Source organism: Bombina bombina, chromosome 4 (assembly GCF_027579735.1).
Source record: "Bombina bombina isolate aBomBom1 chromosome 4, aBomBom1.pri, whole genome shotgun sequence".
NCBI classification, from domain to species: domain Eukaryota; kingdom Metazoa; phylum Chordata; class Amphibia; order Anura; family Bombinatoridae; genus Bombina; species Bombina bombina.
In genome coordinates this window covers 458,003,625-458,029,406 of record NC_069502.1, presented here as the reverse complement: position 1 = coordinate 458,029,406, position 25,782 = coordinate 458,003,625, and the positions used below count along the sequence as shown (strand labels likewise).

At 40.1% G+C, this 25,782-nt stretch overlaps 1 protein-coding gene across 1 annotated transcript in view; it reads left to right on the top strand.

Annotated features, from left to right (window-relative positions):
- The first annotated feature begins 18,857 nt into the window (after positions 1-18,857).
- The window catches only part of RNPEPL1 (arginyl aminopeptidase like 1), a 51,697-nt gene continuing 44,772 nt past the window's right edge, over positions 18,858-25,782 (top strand). The window contains exons 1-2 of the mRNA XM_053710318.1: positions 18,858-20,084; positions 22,515-22,655. Coding sequence (XP_053566293.1) covers positions 18,993-20,084; positions 22,515-22,655 — 1,233 coding nt within the window. The 5' untranslated portion in view covers positions 18,858-18,992. The remainder of the gene's footprint in view (positions 20,085-22,514; positions 22,656-25,782) is intronic.

Here is a 25,782-nt window from a genome sequence, read left to right as displayed (position 1 = left end):
CCAAGGTTCCAAAGTACAGTTCAAGGTCAAGAGATCCTCAGGCCACTCTGATAGATGCTCTAGCGGTTCCTTGGATCTTCTCTCTGGCATACCTGTTTCCTCCGTTTGCTCTCCTTCCACAAGTCATTGTTCGTATAAAACAGGAGAGCATCGGTAATTCTAATAGCTCCTGAGTGCCTCGCAGGATCAGGTCCGCGAATCTGGTAAGGATGTCATCTCTTCCTCCTTGGAAGTTACCTCTGAGAAAGGACCTTTTAATTCAGGGTAGATTCCTCCATCCAAACCTGGATTCTCTGAAGCTGACTGCTTGGCGATGGAACACCTAGTTCTGTCTAGACGTGGGTTTTCTGAAGCGGTCATTGTTACTATGCTCCAGGCTCGCAAACCTGTTACTCACAAGATCTAACATAAGGTATGGCGTAAATATCTTTATTGGTGCGAATCTAAAGGTTTCTCCTGGAGTTGGGTGAGGATTCCCTGTATTTTATCTTTTCTTCAGGATGGCCTGGAGAAAGGTTTGTCAGTCAGTACTCTGAAGGGTCAGATTTCTGCACTGTCTATTCTTTTGCACAAACGTCTGGCACATTTGCCAGATATTCAAGCTTTTGTTCAGGCCCTGGTCAGAATCAGGAATGTGTTTAAACCTGTGTTTCCTCCTTGGAGCTTTTATCTTGTTCATAAAGTTTTGCAACAGGCTCTGTTTGAGCCAATGCATGTTGTTGATATAAAATTGTTATCTTGGAAGGTTTTGTTTCTTGTTGCTATTTCTTCCACTCGCAGAGTTTCTGAGCTTTCATCTCTGCAGTGTGATTCCCCGAAACCTTATTTTTCATGCAGATTAGGTCGGTCCTTCGTACTAAATAGTTTTTTTTTTCCTAAGGAGGTGTCGGATCAAAACATTAATCAGGAAATGGTTGTTGCTTCTTTTTGTCCTAATCCTTCTTCTCATAAGGAATGTCTTTTGCATAACTTGGATGTTGTTACCTACAAGCTACTTAAGATTTTCGGCAATCTTCTGCCCTGTTTGTGGTTTTCTCTGGAAAGCATAAGGGTCAGAAGGCCACTTCTACTACCCTTTCCCTCTGGTTAAAAAGTATGATTCATTTTGCTTATAAGACAGCTGGAGAAAGGTTCTTCAAGCGGTGGTGCCTTCCGCTTAGGTCCTCCTGCCTTGTTCTCTCTCCCTTTTCATTCCGTGTCTTCTAGCTTGGGTATTGGTTCCTACTAGTAATTGGAATGACGTTGTGGACTCTCCATGCCATACCTGATCAATTTCTTTCTTTCCGGGCATGGAGAGTCCACGACCCTGCCCTCTTTTTAAATTATAATTTGACAGTTTTTTTGAGTAAACCTCAGGCACCTCTATACCCTTGTGTTTCTTCTTTTTCCATTTTCCTTCAGCTGAATGACTGAGGATTATGGGTAAGGGAAGTTACACTTTACAGCTTTGCTGGGGTGCTCTTTGCCTCCTCTTGATGGCCAGGAGTTGAATATCCCACTAGCAATTGGAATGACGTTGTGGACTCTTTATGCCTGGAAAGAATTTTATCAGGTAAGCATAAATTTTGTTTTTCTTAGCAAACCCCATCAATTCCATTCCCATATTACTACACACATTTACAGAATTTAATACAGTTTCTAATTTCCTTATCAATGAATCCAAATCGGAAATCCTAAATGTTTCACTCCCCCCCCCCCCACCGCCAACATGCAATTGTTAAAACAAACCTTCCCATTCAAGTGGCAAACAAAACAGATGAAATATTTGGGAATATTCCTGACACCAGCCATAGATAATATATTTGAACAGAAAACACAGGTCCAAGCAGCTTCTTATCATCTCGTCCCCAATAGCGAAAGTGAAACCGCTAGTGAAAGGTCATCCACAAACTTCCAGCTGTCACGGAGTGCCGTAGCAGTGGCGGAATCAGGCCACAGAAGCAACAATGCAATGAAGGAAGGAGCAGGCACTGCACGGGGACACTGTATAAAAATATCCAAATTTGGCTGTAGAATCAAATAAATCATTATATGAAGCAAGAAATGGAACCCTAAACTATACCATCTCTCTTACTTAAGCCCTAGACTGAGGGGCAATTGATTTGGACTACTATTTCAGAAAGCTTGACGCGGCAACAGCACGGGGATCTTTCTGGCCTGATCTGTTGACCACATGGAGTTAGCCGCCATTGCATAAGGCATTTGTACACTGGCGCTATCATCAGAATTACTTTTCTTCTCTTGCACAGGAGCCCAGACTTCAGGCAATCAATTGTGAAGGAAATTGCATTTACGCTACGCAGTCTACTAATTTCGATGGAAGCTCATCACCAAGCGCTCATTGTAGAATTGAGAGCGTCTGTGAGCCTTAAACGAGACACTCTGATCTCAAGTGGGACAGAGGAGGGCGCTGGACTTGGCGCCCTCCATGTCAGAGAGGAGAAGTACCTCAAGAGCTGGTGAAAGTGAGCTATGTGGATGAACGGAGCACCGTGCCTAATTCAGTGGACCTAGCGGTAAGCAACATAGTTCTATACGGCCAGCTATCTCTGAGACAGGGACAGGGAATACATGGTACTATGCCGTGCAGAATCAGGGTCACTCACCATGGACAAATGTGACGGAAACAGAGCCATGCCTTACCATGGTTGCTCGGCAACCTGGGGAGCCTCATATTGCGGACAGATATGTTCCTGTTGTACGGAGAAGGGGCCTTATCACGGAGTCCTCTGTTCTCAAAATTCAAACAGTTGTGATTGACATTATGGCAGATGATGCTGAGATACCTAAGGATTTATGGGCTGAAGTCAACACCCTGGCCGAACTAAGAGAGAGCGGAATATGTCAGCACTACATCGGGAGATATAATATTCACTGTAACATAAAGGGGACGTACATTTGCTGGGTCCAGAAAGCCCAGGACTTTCTCAGTTCACTGACATCATTAGATGTATGGCAGTATTTACATCGATCTGCCCAGTTTTTGCCACCAAGGTCTCTGAGCTGCTTTAGGTCTGGCATTGGGTAAATTCATAAGACCGGTATCAACTAAACCTTAGGGCCATAGGCTTGATGATTATTACAACGCACTGGCTCATAACTGAATTATCCTGTTTGTTTTTCTGGTTTTTTTTTTACTACTCCCTCTGAAAGCTTTACACCATAAAATACTCTGACAAGATGTAAGAACTGCCGCTCTTCTAGCTAAGTTCTACTCTATAAGAGGCTAAACCCCAACGTTATACCTTACAATACATATGACGTTTATCTTGTAGAAGTGACAATAGGGGGTAGAGTGGATAAATTGTAAAATTTGTTATTTCCCTGACAGTTAGTACATATTTATTGTGGGGTGTTATTTAGACCTATTGTGCACACGAAGAGAGAGACTGTTACGGCCATAAAATATATTAACAGACTCCATTATAACACAGGAGGTAGTTACTTCGCTGGATCTCATTGACTACGCCATCCCCCCTAAGTAAAGATTTTAATATTCTCTTCTAGGGTACGGATTGTGAGCTATCAGTATTTGTTTTCATAGTTCATATTATTATGTTTGCTGTTACTCTTGATGTTATATACGTTCTATTTACATTGCATATTCAGTATGGCTCTCACTGCCCTATAGTTTTAGTTTTATTAGGACAAAACACACTACAAGCTACCCTGATTACTGTTATGTATTTTATGATTATACTTGCTTTTTATAAGCCTACATTTATGTGATATGTAGCTTTACTCCTCACTATATCCTTATGCAGATTTCTTAGACATAGTTATACAGGGAGTGCAGAATTATTAGGCAAATGAGTATTTTGACCACATCACCCTCTTTATGCATGTTGTCTTACTCCAAGCTGTATAGGCTCGAAAGCCTACTACCAATTAAGCATATTAGGTGATGTGCATCTCTGTAATGAGAAGGGGTGTGGTCTAATGAAATCAACACCCTATATCAGGTGTGCATAATTATTAGGCAACTTCCTTTCCTTTGGCAAAATGGGTCAAAAGAAGGACTTGACAGGCTCAGAAAAGTCAAAAATAGTGAGATATCTTGCAGAGGGATGCAGCACTCTTAAAATTGCAAAGCTTCTGAAGCGTGATCATCGAACAATCAAGCGTTTCATTCAAAATAGTCAACAGGGTCGCAAGAAGCGTGTGGAAAAACCAAGGTGCAAAATAAATGCCCATGAACTGAGAAAAGTCAAGCGTGCAGCTGCCAAGATGCCACTTGCCACCAGTTTGGCCATATTTCAGAGCTGCAACATCACTGGAGTGCCCAAAAGCACAAGGTGTGCAATATTCAGAGACATGGCCAAGGTAAGAAAGGCTGAAAGACGACCACCACTGAACAAGACACACAAGCTGAAACGTCAAGACTGGGCCAAGAAATATCTCAAGACTGATTTTTCTAAGGTTTTATGGACTGATGAAATGACAGTGAGTCTTGATGGGCCAGATGGATGGGCCCGTGGCTGGATTGGTAAAGGGCAGAGAGCTCCAGTCCGACGCCAGCAAGGTGGAGGTGGAGTACTGGTTTGGGCTGGTATCATCAAAGATGAGCTTGTGGGGCCTTTTCGGGTTGAGGATGGAGTCAAGCTCAACTCCCATTCCTACTGCAAGTTTCTGGAAAACACCTTCTTCAAGCAGTGGTACAGGAAGAAGTCTGCATCCTTCAAGAAAAACATGATTTTCATGCAGGACAATGCTCCATCACACGCGTCCAAGTACTCCACAGCGTGGCTGGCAAGAAAGGGTATAAAAGAAGAAAATCTAATGACATGGCCTCCTTGTTCACCTGATCTGAACCCCATTGAGAACCTGTGGTCCATCATCAAATGTGAGATTTACAAGGAGGGAAAACAGTACACCTCTCTGAACAGTGTCTGGGAGGCTGTGGTTGCTGCTGCACGCAATGTTGATGGTGAACAGATCAAAACACTGACAGAATCCATGGATGGCAGGCTTTTGAGTGTCCTTGCAAAGAAAGGTGGCTATATTGGTCACTGATTTGTTTCTGTTTTGTTTTTGAATGTCAGAAATGTATATTTGTGAATGTAGAGATGTTATATTGGTTTCACTGGTAAAAATAAATAATTGAAATGGGTATATATTTGTTTTTTGTTAAGTTGCCTTATAATTATGCACAGTAATAGTCACCTGCACACACAGATATCCCCCTAAAATAGCTATAACTAAAAACAAACTAAAAACTACTTCCAAAACTATTCAGCTTTGATATTAATGAGTTTTTTGGGTTCATTGAGAACATGGTTGTTGTTCAATAATAAAATTAATCCTCAAAAATACAACTTGCAAAATAATTCTGCACTCCCTGTATATCCCATGGTAATATTCTCTATATGCAAGCTTTTCTAATTGTATTGTTCATGCTGTTTTCCATATTTATTTAAATTTATATGTTCGTACTGATTATTTAGGTCCCATAATAATATATAGGTAGGACATATTTTACCAGATGTTAGGCTGCAATGAACATCCCAAGGTTGCTGTGATTTGAAACCCCTTTTTCATACTTCTACTTTCTACTTTATGAAGCGAATAGGTCACTATAGAACCCTTTTCATACTTGAATCATTACTACGCAAACTCTAATACTCTGTTTTATATCTGCAATACACATATAGACAATCTTACTGCAGGCATTATCTACGGATTGGGTTTATATTCATAGTAACATGTAAGTAAACCTTGGGGGCCAAAACGTTGATATTTTACATATATCCTTATTTCTATATTAATATATCTATGATCTCACTTCAATATTATTTTGAAGCTTTGAATAGAAAACTTAATTCTCATACTAACTGAATTGGAGCCATACCTGCTCCTTCTTGATATTCATTACAAATTATACTTAACTGTCATATAGTTTAGTGCTGCACGCCATGCATTATGTTATGATAACTAATTAACCTAGTCATTTTACATTTTTATGGTCTACCGCCCCCCCCCCCCATTGCAGTTGACCATTGCTATTTACATTGTTGTTCTTGTTGCTTTCATCATATAACTTAAATACTTAATAATATTGTTACATAGAAAAATTATTTATATAGCAGTGCTTACCCGCTGATATTTCCCCAACTTCCCCCTTGCTCTATACTCTGTTCTTGGTATCAAGACCCTTTAATAATAAGAAGCATTCAATTCTTTGACAAACTAGATATTTAAGTTCTCAAGAAGTTCATAATAAATTGGGTCTGCTTAGTAGCTACTGTGCTCCTTCAGAGCATGTTTTAGCATAATGGCCTGGAATAATAGCTACTCTCATTATGATATAAAAAATAAAAAAGCCTGGGTACACCTGGAACATGATATATCTGGTAACACACACCTAGGCGCCCTATGCTGGGGTCCTAAAATCACCAAACTAAACTCTACATATTACACCTCAATCACATTAGAAACTTATAACGTATGGGAAAAAACTATTGAAAGAATACCCACTCCTTTCAAGCAGACCATCTCCGCTAACTCCCCTTACAGATAACCATGAATTTTTACCAGGGCTGGGCCACATAGGATATTTAACCAAGAAGACACACCACCTGGGAAATTAACAAAGATGGTACACAGTAGATGAACTAAAAGAACAAGGGCTCACTTTCCTACAAGATTGGCTTAAATTACGCCAGTGTCACTTATATATAACTAAACACCCGGATAGGAGAAACATGACCCCTTTTATAACATACTCACTCAATCCTAACACTGACGCCTCCGTTGCCACCCCTATTCTGAAAGAGTAAGATCCAAAATCTTCTGGGTTTAAACCCAAACTCCTGATAGCCCTCCCTAAAATAGCTCTAAACTGGAACTGCGATAGGACTCTGCTGTTTTTGTGCATTAGCAAGGAACAGCTAAATTTAGGCCTAACCTCTAAAAACTTCCTAAGAGCCAACCAAGGACAAGTATTCACCCCAGTCGGGAAGTTCAGTATAGTTTTTCCCCTCCCCACTTGATCCATTTTAGACTTTTTAAGTATAATGGACAGTATCAAGTCCGTCACCACTACATCCTCGATTGCCAAACCCCCCTGCAACCACATATTCCGACTAACCAATGCTGAATTCCTAAAGGCACCAAAAAAATGCCAGTGAAGAAGCTGCCTGAAAAACAGAGACTTCATAATCCAACTCACACACCTGTAGCAACACCTCCAACAACCTACTCAACAATGCAAAGGAAACCGGGCACCCTCAATCCTTTGAACACCCGGATCTTTTTACTCCCTTTACCACTTGATTCAGACACACAAAAAACCACTACATCCTCGATTGACAAACCCCCCTGCAACCACATATTCTGACTAACCAATGTTGAATTCCTAAAGGCACCAAAAAAATGCCAAAAACAGAGACTTCATAATCCAACTCACACACCTGCCTCAATCCTTAGAACACCCGGATCTTTTTACTCCCTTTACCACTTGATTCAGACACACAAAAAATTGTGGTTATGTCAGGAATATTTTGGAGATTAAAGTGTAATGCCAATGCAGACAATATTTTGTCTAGCACGGAAGATGACAATCTGTCTAACTTCCATGACCAAATCCATCGTAATAATATACTAACACATGCTCCATGATCCTCCATTACACCCTCTCTAGCCAGCAACTCCTCCTAATCTGACCAAATCCTCGAATAAGCACCCCCACGAACTGGGAGCTAAGGACGATCTCACCAGATTGGCAAGTCCTCTGTGCCAAGGCTCTACAACCATTCTGCGAAATGCCTACCCACTCCATCGGCCTGAGGAGCAAGTTGAACGAGAAAGTGCATCAGCTATAGAATTCTTAACCTCAGGAATGTGCCTCGCTCTCACTAACCCATTCAAACGCAAGCATTGCAGTACAAACATTCTTAATAATCTTATTATAGGGGGAGGCAGATAGACTGTTAATTGCCGTTATCACTCCAGCGTTATCCGTGTGGAACAATGATCTATTGCAAAAATTCTCTCGTCATACAAACATGGCAACCACAATTGGAAACAATTCCAAAAACATAGGGTTCTTGACTAAACCAGTAGAAAAGTAATAAAGCTGTACTGCTCACTTTACTTAATTAACAACATACATCATGTAGTGCAACCTAGAAAGGGGATTCTATATAAGCATATTAAAAAGAGAGAGGGGGGGAACTTCCGGGCGGCGGCCATGACAGGTCGCTAGATTGTTTGCTGCTCCATCTCTTTACATCAATCTGCTTACAAAACCTTTATTAATGCTGCATTGAGTATTATTTCCTCCCTCAAATTGCACAGCAGAGTGAGCCCTATCGAGGGATACCATTATTTTACACTTTTGGAGCTTCATTTAATCTACTGGAATAAAACACGGGCTGCGGCCTATAACTTAACCCCCGTTATGATACAGTGAGATTCCGCAGAACACTGTAATAACTTTCTCATCCTAACACAGGAACCATCTACTATTTCAAAGTAGCCACACACAGGGGGCTTGTATTTGCAGCAGCGTACCATATTTGCACTATGGCTATGGAAGCTCTGGACAGATGGGAGTGCACTATAACCCAGGCGATAAGGGACCATTACCGGAGTCTGGAGATAGAGCTATGCAAGCTATTTCTATTTGGAGAAGACATGGAGGGCGATCAACTCAGAATCTTGGATCTGCCAACAAGGAGCTATGAAGATGAGCTCAGGAGTGACCCGATCATTGCTACTACCACCTTCCTATCTAGCCAAGTAGACTACGTTAGTGTCTCTAAGAAAGACCAGCTGCCCGTGCTGGAGCCCGGTCAGGAGGACTTTGCAGTAACGGGGGCCCTAACCTGTGCTGAGCAGGCGCTTATTCCACAAACGAAGGCCGCATCTGAGTTGGAGGTGGAAACCTCTCTTGCTCTCTTAGAGGAGATAACTTACCTCAGCTGCGCAGTGCTGATACGCCGGGATTACCAGATGTCACAGGCGGTCCTATTCACCAGCATCACAATCTCTGATCCGGCGCCACGGCAAGGTGAGATTGATTGCACCCGTTCCCTCATGGCCATACCTAGGACTGGAGGCTCTGCTGCTTGGAACAAATGGTCTTTGCTGGCTTGTATACATGCCGTGTACTCACTTTATCCGCAAGATTGTAGGTACTGGCAGCAGCACTCACCTTGCTTAGGGTTTCGGCATGGTGTGGGCTAAAATAAGGGAGACTTTGACTTGTCGTGCAGGGCTGGAAGCGGTAAGGCCAAAAGACCTACATTAATAAGCCTCCGCGGACCAGTAATATCCCCGCTAATATCTGCACGGCTTTGAGGCTGTTTTTCATGCCATCATGAGGACCTTTTGTTGGGGGCCCGTTCTAGTCCGCCCTTTGATCACCCTGCGTTACAATTTTATGCACTAGTACACTACCAAACTATGATTAGCCTTGGGTCTCAGCTGCAATCAAGCACTACGGGACATTATTTGCATGCTTACATTCTTTTTGCTGGTTAGTTCTGCAAGGAATGTGGGATTATTAATATGCTTTATTTACTATATGCATTGTTGAAGCTGGGCTATAACTGATTGCCTAACTCTGGGGGTGTAAGGTAACGATACATGTATTTGTGGTGTTATGTAAATATACAGGTTTTACTTCTTGTTACACTTGAGAATTATATGGAGGTCTATGTTACTTTAATTGTCTGTCATGACCTAAATCTTCCTTGTAGTCTCTATCACTAGGCATTGGATAGTTAGGATTTATGACATGTTTTTTAACCACCATTATACCTCCCACATTGACCTCTGTGACCTGGGCAATAGAGCTTGTAACTAAAGCTAGTATTACTTTATCCTCCTACATCTTGGCTTGCTAGTGGGGGGGGGAGGGTGAGCTTCTGAACTTAGGAGACCTACCTATACTTATAGCAGAATAGTTTATATATGTGTGTATGTATGTGTACGCATGTGTAGGTATGTGTATGTATGTGTGTATATATATATATATATATATATATGCATATATATGCATATCTGCTTGGTGGGTCCCGGTATACTCCTTCCTAGTATTTACTTGTTCCCGCTTGCGACATAGGGTATTACATTTCCCTACTATGCAGGTACACCGTCTCCTTAACCAGATGTATCCTTTGTGGTGGGCCATGTGTCATTTGCCATTTGCTTTTGAAAATAATGTTTACTATTAACAGAATACCTGTTTTATTAGTATTTCAATATTATTTGATAGTGCAACACAGCTTGCTAGTTGGATCTTAATACTATTGCTTAACTTGCAGCCCTGTGCATATTTTTATGAAACACTGGGTATTTTTATCTGGAGATATAATTCAATGCACTTCCTCCTGCTATGAGATCCAACTATTGCTCCTAGGACATCAAGCTTACCACCTCTATATCAACAAGCTCCGGTACCCTTTACATTCCCCTTATGTACTGTATATAGACTAAACCCTGTTAAATCTTTTGTGGCTCCCATGCTGCTGTATAGGTGGTTTCCTTATTACCTAGCATGACACGCATACTCTGTGTTTGATTGTTTTCTAATGTTCTTACTATCCGAGTTAAAAACCCACTAACTTCATACAATTGTTGTTACATTAGTAAATTTCACTGTGGGTTATATTTATGCTATATACAGTTATACTTTTATATATATATATATATATATATATATATATATATATTTGTCATATCTATAGTTAAAATGGTTTGTGAAGGTCCAAAAGTGGCCTTACCTGATTATAATTCTCCTACTATCCTTTGTAATAGCTACGTTGGAGACCCAAAAGTGGCCTCATCAGCTTCAAGGAGATAAACATAACAAAAAAAAAATGTGGGTTAGAGTCTGTTATCTTTTGATATATAATGAAGGTACTATTTAGGCAATTGTTTTTATTATTTAATTTTACACTCTTTTGTATTAACTGCAATTATTAGTATGGGTATTGCTATGCTGTTGTGAAGTGTAACAACTGTATAACCCTCCTTTAAAAGTGCCTGTATGTCTATGTTTCTTTAATCCTCAATAAAAATTTTCTTTAAAAAAAAAAAAAAAAAGAGAGAGAGAGGACTACACAAATCAGTGCGGTCCAAAAGTCTAGGAAAAGCAGCAGCTATAAGACAATTTTATCATATATAAAGGAAGGAGACAACATGCGCAATCTGTGCAAAAAATCATCAAATACATTTATTAATAACAATATATACAAATAAAAACACATATAAGTCGGGGATCCCCATAAATAATAATATGCTATAATATGCAAAGATGTAGCCAAGGGACTGACTTAAGTGGTGCACCACTGAAACTGTATAACTATCCCAAAGATTCGCTTGGAAAGGATATGCAAAGCGATAAAGCGTAGATGCATGAATATAAGTAAGGCTCAGCAAAGCAATCAAATCCAGTGAGGTTCTCCAATTAGTGCTGCAAAGCATGTGGCACAAACAAAGAATGGTCAGCTTAAAGCAAAAACGGATCCACAAGCAAATGTTAAATCTTCCGACACTTGGCATATCCATGCCTAATCACAGTTACTGGCCCTTAGTGTGTGGCATAGGTAGGTTAGATTCATTTATGCCAAGAACGTGTCAAAAGCATAGAATGCTGCACTTTCAGATAGTATATAGGAAACACACGCATCCAGCATATGTCCTGGAAACAGTCAATAAGATACTTATCCACATGCAGATATGACACACAACGATAGTCCCTCAAGTCAACAAGGTAAAGCAAAGTAGGGAGGGGATCTACCAGACGAATTGAGGGACTATCGTTGTGTGTCAGATTTTTTTTTAAGTTCTCCAGTGAGTCACACAAAATTATTCAGTTTATGAATCCCTGCTGTGGCCAAAGATAGACGCCTACAAAAAAAACTCTCCCCATGGGGATAATATGGCAGGCAAAATTTATTTTACCCAACAAAGATTACAATTATTTCAAGCGAACTTTGTATGCGGACAAGGACAAAAAAAGCCTTGATCTGCACTTTAATATCTAAGAACTTGCAGCCTACATTCCATCAAATCCGAGTCAATAGTAATGCCTAAAAAACAGCACTGTCAACAGACCTTCTGATTTTTCTAAGGCAATTGGTACCCCGAAATCATCAGGAAATTCTGGCTTACCAGGATTTCTGCCTTTTTTGAAACATTTTTCTAAAGGATGGTATACTCCGCAACCTGAGCATTCATGCTTTGACTTGCAAGAGGTACCCCACTTACATTGCCCTTCATTATAGGCAAAGTTAAAAAGGGGACTAACTAACTTTATTTGAAAATTACAATATGGGAGGCGCAGCTCCCCAGTAATTGCATAGTTGCGTCATTAAATTTTACAAAGTAATGACAGAAACTTTATGGAAAAAGAAACAGAAATACCTTCTCTTATAAATGTGTATATGACCATTTAAACTGATTGTCTAAGAGTTTTACAAGTTTTGTCATTATTGAGAGTAAACATGAATAACTTACTATCTGAGTTGAAGGTAAGGAGGAGAGAAAGAGATGGAGAGTAGAAAAAGAAAAGGATGTTTTGCACTCTGCTCAAGAACTGTACATCTAGCTGTTGAGTTGAAACAATAAAGTCGTATTTCTTGACACTTATTGTCTACACAGATATAGTTTCATTTTTAAAAGGTAATGTTTCGAATTATACTCCATACGCGGTAATTCCACCTGGTAATCGATTATTTATGCTATTGAATGACATGTGTAGGTATCCGGTATTTCTTTTTGAGGTATTGTTCCCATACATTTAGCATTTCTGCGTATACACCCATTTTGGAGTTTTTCATATAGTAGTATTCTTCTAGTTCTAGAAACTCTGAGACACGGCATGTCCAGGATTGGGGTTATCTTGCTCTTCCAATTAACTATTCTATATTTTTTAACCTGCAAACATACACCAATGATGCTCTACCTAAGGTTTTATTACTATACAATCTAATGTCTAGTATTAAATATATATTGTTCAATATGTATGTACTGGGCCATTAACTTTGGGTATATTTAATATTGTTCAACTGTATTTCATGTGTTTTACAAGGTGTTTGTTTAACATCCAGTCCGCTTCTGTTGTTGTTACACGTAACTATGGTATCTTAATGAAATAATTGGAAACAGTGTATCAAATTTTCAGCAACCTATATGGTTGCTTCTTAGTATTTTTAAATGGGACAGGTTGATCCTAGCACTATTGGCTATGATTACGGCGTAAGCCAGGTGGTGCTACGCTTACCCTATTGCACTTGTTTTCCTACCACGCTTTTAAGGATACAAATAAAGTTTTTGGGATTTTTAATACGAACTGTCCATCCTTATTTCTATGAACCAATTGAACAAAGGCATGATCTAGACATTGCTGTGTCTGCGACTCTAAGATTAGATCCTCCGCCTCTTTTTCCAAACTAGAAAAAGGACCGGTCTGACTTAAAGGGGGAATTTGCTCCCTGTCCTCTACCTGGGCTGTAATAGCACCTTGCCATTTTGCAGAACTGGAAGCCATACTTGGTTGATCTACACTATGTGAAGGCACCCACATGCTAGCGGCCAAGGGAGGTGAGGAAAAAACTACAGAGGACATCCATCATTTTCAACAAATCTCTCAGGCCTTCAAGCAAATTAACAGAGACCCTGTCCCCATGCACCACGTCACTTGCACATACACTTCCTTCCTTCTCCTGAACTGATAACCCTTGTTTTCCTGCCACTGCTGTTGCATCATTCTCCCTTTTCCAAGCCATCTGCTCCCGAACTGTCCCCAGAGTATTTAGTTCTCCCACCCGAGACCTTGGTAGATCCTGCTGTACCTACATCAGCCTGTGATTATTTTCTATATGTGCCTGAAAAATTCCTAGGAACTACCCTAATGAATCTGTCTTGCACACCATCAGGTGTACACTCCCTAACTCTTTTTGTGCTCACATTGCTGTTATCCAAGGGTGTATCATCTGCCCATTCCCTGCGCCTAGACTGACCCCCACCCCTAGGAACACAAGCACCTGTCCTTTTTCTTGGTCTAGCTGGTTCTTTTACCCTAATACCCCTTGATCCCTCCATGGCAGTTGGAGCCCCAGCAATAACCACACTAGTCGATGTTGAGGCTCTGCCCATCTCGGGGTCATCACTAGGGTCCAGTCAACTTGTCTGTGCTGTTGAACAACAGCCGCTCCTGAGATGGCAAAATATTTTTTATTTAAATTACTACCAATTAATGACCACCAGCTATATTGGCCACTCGTCTTGGCTGTTCCTGTATACAAACTGACTGGCCGATTAACCTCTCAAGGGACCCTATACGAGTATCCCATCACTCTGTCATGTGCCAGTTCATTGTACAAACTTTACTGGCCCTCTAAAATATACTAGTTCTCATTTCCTATCACTATAAATGTCCCCTCCTTTCACTCATCACTGCTTGGTAAATTGTATCTATGGGAGAGAGTGCTTCCTGCTCTCTTTTCTACTACGGATATCTGTAAGCCTTCTACTCTTGGAACTTTAAGTCTCCTAGTCCTGTTGGTACTCCTGCCGACTTACCAGAACCTGACTTCTGGATTTTACCTACTGAATTTCTTTTCACTTTTAGTTATTTCTACTCATCTCCAATTCTCCATCATAGATTCATCCGGGAGCTGGATTTCACCTCTGCTTCAGTTACGATGCTTCCCTGCGCTGTCTGACGTCACCAGCCTCCGACAGCTCTCCCGACTCAACATCCACAACCGCAGGAGCGGTTCCGTCTGCTTGAGCCAGTTAGGTAACTACCAGGCACTCTATTCCTCTGGTACAAGAATCGGAGTGGATCAACTAAAAGCAAGTACCATCTTCCGCATTACTGCATGTCAGGTATTGCTTGTATATTGTTGCCTTGCCTGCTTAACACACCTCTCTTTACTTCTGACTGTGCATGTGAATAACACACAAGATTAAACCCACTTCTGATACAGGCTGATAAGCTTACTAACAACTGTCGTCCTGTATTTTCTGAACCTTGCAACACTACATTTGCTTTTTAACCTTTTAAGGTTTAACAGAACTTTAGCTCTCTATATGCCAGTTGTTAGCACAGAATTTTGAACTCTAAGTTAACTTGTTATATTCTGAACTTAACCAGTTTATCAACTTTGCTGTAAGTATCTGTATCTTCTCTCCAAGAGTTGACCCTCAGTCTAGAATCAATATAGTGTTCAGCTAACATCTTTGAACCCAAATTATTTGTGAGACAAAATGGCAATTCATTATAACTCATTACTACCTTCACACACTCCAACCTGGGGGAAGGATGGACCATGTGCTCATCTTCAGAAGAACTATAAAAGGACTCAATATCCTCATTAAACACTGGCTTAGACTAACCTTTCTGGGAGGGACCCTAGACGGATAAAACTTAATGCTGGTAACAGGATGCCTAGCCCTGACCACTGGATTTTTTAAAACACCCTCACACTATCTTGCTGGGATCCATACTCCGCAATGGGCCAAAAAGTCACCCCACTGGGACATCTGACAAAATAATACTGACCTCCCTGTTCCCAACAGCCCCCGTCTCTACTTCTCTATACTATAAAGTTTGAAAAAATTCCAGACCAGTATACCCCCTTAGGTCAAGGAGCTCAGAAACAACAGAGGGTAATGATACTTCAGGCTCAATAGAGCCGTATGCCTGCTCATGTTCTGTAAAAACCCTTTTACCATCAGGCCTACATGGGCCATGCATCTGCTCCTGAACACTTTCCTCACCTGCTGTATGTGCAGCCCTGTGTACCTTTTTGACCAAACAGACTGCAGGCTCTTCCTCCAAAATAATACCTTGCATAGTTTCATCTTCTGTGTCCTTATGTATGGAAGGCCCACGCCTGGCAGCCTTCCTCCTATCCTTCAATTAAATTTGGAAAACAGCACACTTACAACACTGGGGCACAGAACCACAGACCTGCCAAGTTTTCTTCAATAAGAAATTTCAACATAGATTCCAGCCACCAATATATTTAAAAGGACCTTTGTTGTCTCCTTGAAGGGTCAATAGGAAAAACTACAACATCTCTGGCCTGCAAAAGGCCCTTAGTCATGTAGACTTAATTACATACAGGTTTGTGTCTTTAATACCTTCACCTTTTGCACAAACAATTCAATGTTCAATATAAGTACAGAATAGAATTTTTATGAATACTCTGTACTTATATGACATAGATAAAATAGATGAATTGTAGTACCAATTTTTGACTACATGATGTCACTACTGTACAGATTTTGTTTGTGCAACAGGTGAGGGTATAAAAGACACACAGCTGTATCTAATTAAGTATACATGACTAAGGGCCTATTGCCTGCCTGAAATGTTGTAGTTTGTCCTATGGACCCATCAATTGAAATTTGTTATTGATGAAGCCTTCCTTCTATCACCACTAGGGCTACTCCTACTTCTAATGCCCCCCTGGCTCATTACCGGACTGAGCCTTTCAGGGGGGCACGATCGCCCTATTGAAAGTGGCCTGGACACTGCCGCACTGACTTGTTCACCCACTGCTTATCCTTGCCAGAATCCCTTAAAGGTGCTCCTTAATCCATTCAGGGCCTTTCTCATCAGCCATGGCCGTATCCTCCAGATGAACTCGTCCAGCTCCATCCCACTTCTGATAGTGACATTTTCTTGGATGCAACAAACCTTTTCCGTTGTGGTTTTAAAAGTATGGCGCCAATTCAAATAAGCCCCATGCTAAATACCCTCCCTTGAGGCTGTCCCACCCACCAGTACTTGTATCTGGGCCTCTCTCCTTCCACTGGGGGCTAGCTTTCCACAACCAATATTGTTATATTAAAGTGATGGTAAACCCAAGCGTTTAACAAATGCTAGGATTTGCCATCACTAAAAATAAACATTAGTTTCTGTGATCGTTCCGTAAAAAACTCTGTTAAACTATCTGTAAGGCAAGTATATCGCTAACTCAGCGCCTACGGCCGCCCACGGCACGCAACGATTTCTTCAGTGAGGTGACGTTTCCACCTCTAGACCAATTGCCGTGCATATCAACTGACATCCTAGCACGGCTATCGGTCTAGAGGTGGAAACGTCACCTCACTGGAGAAGAGTGCTGTGGCGTGGGTGGCCGGAGGAGCTGAGTTAGCGATATACTTGTTATACTAATAGGCCCCAAGGCAGAACATAGAGTGATCTGAGATGTCATCGCAGAAAATGCAGCATGTCTGCAGAAAGAACAGCAACTGTTAGCACTTTAACTTTTCAGTGCTGCTCCACATTAGGCTGTTCTTTTTAAACAGGGCTGTTCTCTGGTTGCATTGTGTAAGTTTTCCTTAACACAGTGCATCCAGAACAAAGTGCTGTTTGAAGACAACAGTCAAATATGCAGTAGTGCTGCAAAGCAGCAGTGCATTGATTGTTGTCTGGCTCTGAGATTTTTGCATGCTCATTCCCTAGCTTTTCACAGTCTGCAAAGCTGTTTTCCTCTGAATGTAAGAGGTTTGTATTAGCAATGCACCTTTTTAATTACTACATTTCTATGTTAGACTAAGAGAAAAGGAAACAAATTCAAGAGACATTTTACAATTACTTTTTATGTCTGCAGCTAATTTGCAATGCAATTTTCAACTACTGCACTAGATTATACAACTTTAAATATTGCTTTATTCGCCAGTTAACCAACACATTGCAATTGATCTGGTGCTTTAGTGTAACTGACAAATTTACAATTTTATTTAAAAATGACCTGCAGAAAAATTTTCACTAAAAAAATGTCATCGCAGAAAGTGAAAAAAAAGTTCTGTCTCTGGGCTAATATGGTAAGTTTAACATCGTTTTTTACTAAACGATCACAGAAACTAATGTTTATTTTTAGTGATGGTAAATCCTAGCGTTTGTTATACGCTTGTATTTACCATCACTTTAATATACTTTATAACATTTAAACCTCTAAATATCTGCATATTTCTAAGCCTCTACAGACAGCCTCTTATCACATGCTTTATTATTAGCTTTTCACAAGAGACTGCTAATTCATGTGAGCCATATAGAGAACATTGTGGAGTTGTGCAGGACACTGCACTAATTGTCTAAAATGCAAGTCAATAGATAATAAATAGTCACTTGACAAAGGGTCAGAAGAGGCTTAGATACAAAGTAATCATAGAGGTAAAAAAGTATATTAATATAACAGTGTTGGATATGCAAAACTGGGGAATGGGTAATAAAGGGATTATCTATCTTTTTAAACAATAACAATTCTGGAGTAGACTCTCCTAAGGTTGCTTCAAGAGGGAATAATAATTGGAAATGTTTCTTTTGAAAGTGCTCAAGTACTACTGTTTCAGGTTTGGCTAACAGGTTGCTGAAAATGACCAAACAGGATGTTGTAAGGACACTGGCTCTCTGTGTTTTTCCGTTGTCCTACACTAATGTTTGACGTTGTAACAATAAAATATTAATCAGAGAATTTACAAGAATAACAAAACCATATAACAACTAACATGTAAAGGTATATTAGATTATCATCACATGCTATGCCATTGTTGGTTATACAGGTACAGCATAGCGCTATAACCGTGTGTATTGATTTAAGACTATCATATACTATTGGGACGCATTATCGTCTGTTACCAACAAATTACTTCCAACTCCACCGATTAGATAACAATTTTCTTGGCTGTCACTAAATTATAAAGGTTATATGTACTTTATGTCACAGGCTTGTAACACTGACTTTTAAACATTATATGACTGCCGCCCATGAAACGCTGCCAGATTGAGTAAGTATGACTCCCATCTCCTCTCCTGGGCTTCTGTGCAGATTCAGAAGCTTGGTGGGTTGTACTGGTACAGGCCTCTCCTCCCAGCTCTGTCACTTCCTGTCCCGGACCGGCCGGTTTCTGTTGTGGTACTTCCAGGCTAAGGCCTCTCGGGGCCCCAATGGATTTTACTTAGAATAGACGGCCGTACTCGGTCTTTCTTGACTCTCAAAGCTACTTGAGCCACTTGCATCGAAATGTCCTATTCTACACCATGTCCAGCTCTGTGTTGTTGCCGCCGCCCTCTGCGTCCTGGGCCTGGAGCTGCGTCTACACCCCGTTCCATTCCGGGACCTCCGGATCCTGCTTCGGCCTCCAGTTTTCAGGTTTTTAGACTGCACCATTTTCACTTGGGCCTAGAATTGCGGCCTGAGTCCAGAGAGCTGGCTGGATGTTTGGTGTTGGAACTTAGTCCTCTATTGCCTGGGAGTTCGACATTGGTTCTGGACACCCACCCAGCCCTCAGGGTCAGTTCTGTCCGGTGCCGGAGAGGAGGGAGACAGGAGACTGACTCTGCTAAGCATCCATGTGCCCCCACTTACCAGTCAGGTACCCAGGTTGACCAGAAATCTGCCACTGCTGAAACAAGTGCACATCCTGTACTTACTGATAACCTGGAGTCAGAGGATGTCTTAGGGTCTCCTAAGTCACCCCAAAGCCCTAACCCTAATGACTTATGGTATGTGACTTCTCCAACACCTGCTGCAAGTCCAAGGCACTCACCAGAGGATACACCAGAGCCTCTTGACCTCTCAGTTTCAAGGCCACCTGTGCCTAGTCACTTGTCTAGCATGCAATCTGGTGATTGTGATCTCTCTAGAGACTCCTGTGTTTTTTCAGGATGCCCATGTCCCTCTGTTAATGGACACCAACCTTCACTTTCCTCCTTCAAAAATATACGCCCAGCATCCTTTAACCACATGTCAACCCCACTTTCACCATCTGTAGATTTTTCCTCACACTCATCTTCCTGCTATTCATTGTCACCAGAATCAGTCATATCCCCAGGCCTGGAGGGCAGCTTCCTCGCAGCTGCCTCCCCAACATACTTTCCTACCCCAGATCTTCCTGGTTCAGATCCTTTTTCCAGTAACTTCAGTCCTGCTTGTGGGTTACATAGTGCCATGAATTCTGTGCCCTCCCATTCTATTTGCTGCTTCCCATTGGACTTCAGGGTCGATGAATTCACTGATTACGGCTCTGCTCTTAACATCTTTGTGCCTCAGAATTTACAGCCTGATGAAACATTCCAGGTTATTGTGCATTACATCACTGGCGAGGGGCCCGCGGTGAGTGTTCACCCATTCCATGACCTGTTAATTAGGGAATTGTATAGAGCAAATTATGACGACTTATGTTGCGATAATGAAAACACTAAAAAAAATAACACAATGAAGTTAGACAAACATTTTGTTGTATTTCCCTTTTAATATGTTATCTCTAGCGTTTAGAAATTTTGGGATTTACAAGCTGTTGGTAGGCTTTCTTGGCTTGAGCTGCTTGATGTACCATGTTTCTAAAGATGTATAAATAATGGAGAGAGGATTTTCTGAGCTGAAAACATTTTTTTGTGGTCATGCTTGTAGTGTGTGTGCCACTGGCCATTAGTACAGTTGTGGGAGTTGTTTTTTTTTATCAAACAAGGACGAGTTGTATACATGCATGCACTTCCTGTTAGTTTCAAAATAAACAGCTTAAATTTAACTTTTTAAATTGAATTTTTTATGTTTAAATATAGTTTCATATAATATATATCATCTTTAAAATATGCTAACATATTGTGCAATAGAGAAGAAAATTATAAACAAGCAGACAAACAGTAGGGCCCTGCTGCCTAGAAAACAATTGTGTAGTTTTCTCTTTATTTACTGTGTATGGGTTACAACGGTCAGTACACAATTCTTTGTCCTGTAGTACAAGAATTAAAAAAAAAATAAGGGACTCATTATATTAGGAAATTTCACTTTTTTTAAATGAGGACACATACTAATAATGGTGATTCCCCACCCATTAGGTACCAGAGACCTGGAGGTTTTCTGTTTTCTTATCTTTCCTGTAACGCACATAGGCCACACTTTTGAAAGAGAAGACTCCTCTCCGTTGTTGGGGCTTATGGTTTTTCTTATTCGTAGCTTACCATTTTTATGGCAATTACCTAAAGTATTCACTGTATAGAGGAACTCTTTTTTTTGCCTAAAGAAAAGAACTACAAACAGAAAACATATCCTCTCTTAAAGAGGGAATTCATGCCTCACTAAGTAGTAGGAATTGCCATAGAAATTTTAGTGTTGTGTGCCATATTTCTATGAACTGACTTCTCAGTTTTTATGGGCCATAAAAGGTACTATACCAGACCCATCTAAGAACCTAAGTGTCTAATAAATACAGTAGAATTGCATAATTAACACATGCATAGTAAAAAGTAATGCAATAGCAGTTACTCTGAATTTCAAATGAGTAGTACATTTGTTTTAAGAATAATTTAAAATTCCCTTCATTTGTCAGCCCCCAGTATCATGTGATAGCCATCAAATCACAGACCCATATCCGTAGACCCTTCAAACTTGTGCACATGCTCAGTAGGAGCAGGTGCTTCAAAGTGTGCATATAAAAAGGCTGTGCACAATTAGATAATATAATTAAAAGGACATAAAACTCAATTTTTTTTCTTTCATGATTTAGATAGAACATAACATTTTAAACAAGTTTCTAATTTACTTCTATTTTCTTCATTTTCTTGTTATCCTTATTTGAAAAGCAGACATGTAAGCTCAAGAGTGTATTGTCTGCAGCACTATATAGCAGCAGTTTTGCAACAATGTTATACATTATTATTATTATTATTATTATTATCGGTTATTTGTAGAGCGCCAACATTAGCAGGAACACTAGATGGCAGCACTATTTTTTGTTATGTAGGGCTTCAGGCATTCTCTATCTGAATCATGAAAGACATTTTTAAAGTGGGGTGGGGGATTGTATGCTCTCTCACTGGTTTTCAAACCGGTCCTCTTTCCTCCCTAAAGGTTGTGACACACTGCAAGCGAAGCGGCGCAATGCCATGCAGTGCGAGGCGAAGCAGCTGCTTTGCACAGCGTCGCATCATTTCTGAAGTTCAAATATTTCATCTCTGAGCGCTCAGCTACGCGACCTGATGCGGCAGAGTGCTCAGAGATGAAAAGGCAGGACACATTGAGCGCAATGATCAAATTTTGTTTCATTCTATTGGTATCATTTGTTGAAGGAGCAGCAATGCATTACTGGTTTCTAAATGAACACATAGGTGAGCCAATGACAATCGCTATATATATGCAGCTAACAATCAGCAGCTAGAACCTAGGTTCTTTGCTGCTCCTGTGCTTACCCAGATAAACCTTTCAGCAAAGGATAACAAGAGAAGCAAGCAAATTAAATAAATAATACAAGTAAAATGGAAAGTTGTTTAAAATTGTATGCGCTATCTGAATCATGAAATTCATTTTTTGGGTTTCATGTCCTTTTAATAATGATCTGTGCATGATGGAACCAATTACTTTATAGAAACTAATCATTTACACTTATAGCTTCAATATTTAATAATATAATTCTAAAAATATACATACTATTCTCAGGCTAATCGTTGCTTTGAATGCTATTTGTTTCCTGTGTTTACATAGTATTTCCCCAGTTTTTGTTTTTTTTCTAAAGATTTAAATATCTCTTAATTGTTGTGTTCACAGTTATGGTGGCTTGATCCTGAACTCTCTTATGGAAGCTCTCAGCTGTTTGTGTTCACTCAGGGACACTCTGTCTGCAACCGCTCGTTCTTCCCCTGTTTTGATACACCAGCAGTTAAGTGTACTTATTCAGCCTCAGTTAAGGTGAGTAAAGGTGCCTTGATCATCTTTCCTGCTTAGTGCCAAGAATGTTTGATTACCAAATACCTGTCTTGTAATGTATAGTGTGTAATATGTACAACTCTTATAGACCTGTTTTCGTTTATATTTTGTGAAAAAAGTAGAAAAAATTATTTTAACTTCAGCACTAGCTAGTCAAAATAGTTATAAAGTATCATACTTATTAGCTATACAGTATATTAATTAGAATTTATTTTAATTAGAACTAGAATTTCTAAACTTCCAAATAACCAAGAACATTGAAAACGCCCCAAATGAGTCTTATCTGTAGAGACTGATAATAGTGAAACCAAGGCTTTACCTTTTTATGCTGAACATATTGGATTTCATATCTAACAAGAAAGATACACATGGGAACTGAGACATTTCAGTATTCCCTGTTATTAATAAAGTATATAATGCATTAAGGGACAGTCAACACCAGAATTTTTGTTGTTTTAAAAGATAGATAATCCATTAATTAGTATTCCCCAGTTTTGCATAACCAACACAGTTATAATTATACTTGTTTAACCTCTGTAATTGCCTTGTATCTAAGCCTCAGCAGACTGCCCCCTTATTTCAGTTCTTTTGACATACTTGCAGACTAGCAAATCAGAGCTGACTCCATGGTAAATTCATGTGCATGAGCTCAATGTTATCTATATGAAACACGTGAACTAATGCCCTCTAGTGGTGAAAAACTAAAAATGCATTTAGATTAGAGGCGGCCTTCAAGGTCTAAGAAATTAGCATATTAACCTCCTAGGCTTAGCTTTCAACTAAGAATACCAAGCGAACAAAGTAAAATTGGTGATAAAAGTAAATTGGAAAGTTATTATTATTATTTTATTTATGAAGCGCCAACATATTCCGCAGCGCTGTCCATGGATACAATTCATATAAATAAAACAATACAAAACTTGTAAGAGACAGGACAAAATTTTCTAACACATACAGGAGGGATTGAGGGCCCTATTCCCGTGGGAACTTACAATCTAGAAGGGTAGGAGGTTGAGAAACAGGAGGTGAGGACTGCAAGATTGAGAAAGATGTTAATACAGAGTTAGATGAGGGAAATGTTAGGTAAGTGAAATTAATTTATTATTTAGTTGGGTGGTAGGCTTCTCTGAACAGAAAAGTCTTCAGGGAACATTTAAAGGAAGAAAGATTAGGGCAAAGCCTGACAGCACGAGGGAGAGTGTTCCAGAGGGTAGGTGCTGCACGACAGAAGTCCTGCAGTCTAGCATGAGAGGAGGTGATAGTCGTGGATGCAAAGAGCAGGTCATTGTTGGATCTTAGTGGGCGGGCTGGAGTATACTTGTGTATTAGAGAGGATAGGTAGAGGGGAGCGGCGTTGGTGAGAATTTTTAATTTAATTCTGCTGTGAATGGAGAGCCAACGAAGGGACTCGCAGAGAGGTGTTGTTTAAAATTGCATGCCCTATTTGAATCATGAAAGTTTTTTTGGGACTTGACTGTCCCTTTAGCTTCATATTAGAGCTGCAACCACTAATCAATTATGAAAATAGCTGTCAACTAATCTCACTCGATTAGTTGGTCTATGGACTGCACCAGTTGCTTAACTGCAATGAACTCCTGCACATGGTATTGTGTTTTATGGTTATGTCCTTAGCCTAAAAGAAGTCTACAGACATTTGTTTTTCACACGGTGTGCTGAGGACCAGTAAGGACAGCTAGGGAGCAGCAGTGAGGAAGAGAATAAAGATCGGCAACCTGATGAGGACATCAACAGCCAAGATAGATAGTTAGAAATTAAGTCCAGGCATACTGGTGGAGCTAACAAAGATAAATATCCCACCTTGACGAAATTAGCAAAATCCTACTTATGCATCCAGTCACTTCAACACCATTTGAGCTCCTCTACTCTGCTGCAGGCAATATAGCTTGCAAAAAGATAGCCAGCTTCCGTCAAAAGCATGTGGACCTGTTGACGTTTTTGCATTTTAATGCAAAGTTTCTGGAAGAGTGAATAACAGAATGTTATAAACAGTGATGGTCTACCTCTTAGTTCTAACTCTTTTTTTTCAAACAATTCGTGGTTTCGCTTCATTATAAAAATGTGTTTTTGTGCTTAAAAATTGAACATTTGTGTTAATGTAAAGTTTAAGTCTGACGTTTATCTTTCTAACACGCAGTTTGTGGATTTTATTTTAAATATAGGGAAAAAATGGTATTGTGTGTTTTTATTTTTATTTTTTATCCGATGTAATCGAAAAAAATAGTTGTGCTTGTGAACCACAATATGAAGTAGGGTTGCAATACAGGAAGAATGTGTAGTATATATTATTATCAATGTAAGGCAGGGCTTGAAAAACTCTCTAGAATGTTATTTCTTTTTCTACCTGTCTGGTTATTCTTCATATATCTACTCATAACCCTTGTCTTGCTCTTAGATTTGAAATAAAATTGCCAGCCCATGACCTAAGGCTATTTGGCTGTAATATAAGATGTATGCTATATGAATTGTTCTCCCCAGGTCCTTTTTAATGGGCACACCGCCAGGCTGATTGTATTGGCCACAAGTATTACACAACCTGGCTACTGCATAATGCCACCCAGTGGTCAACATTTTCTGTAGAAAACACTATATATAGGAGGATCTGAATGTAGAAGTAGGTGGCTGCTCATGCCATTCGGATCTTTTCGTAGCCATATTTTTTGTAATGTATGCTTACTTGATAAAATTCCATGATTCATTATGCCTGGGATTCACTTCCGTGTCACTAGGAAGAGGCAAAGTTTACCCAAATTGTCAAGAGCACTTCATCCCTCCCACTTCACCCTTATGTCAGTTGTATGTATAGCCAGGCTGATTGTATTGGCCACAAGTATTACACAACCTGGCTACTGCATAATGCCACCCAGTGGTCAAAATTTTCTGTAGAAAACACTATATATAGGAGGATCTGAATGTAGAAGTAGGTGGCTGCTCATGCCATTAGGATCTTTTCGTAGCCATATTTTTTGTAATGTATGCTTACTTGATAAAATTCCATGATTCATTACGCCTGGGATTCACTTCCGTGTCACTAGGAAGAGGCAAAGTTTACCCAAATTGTCAAGAGCACTTCATCCCTCCCACTTCACCC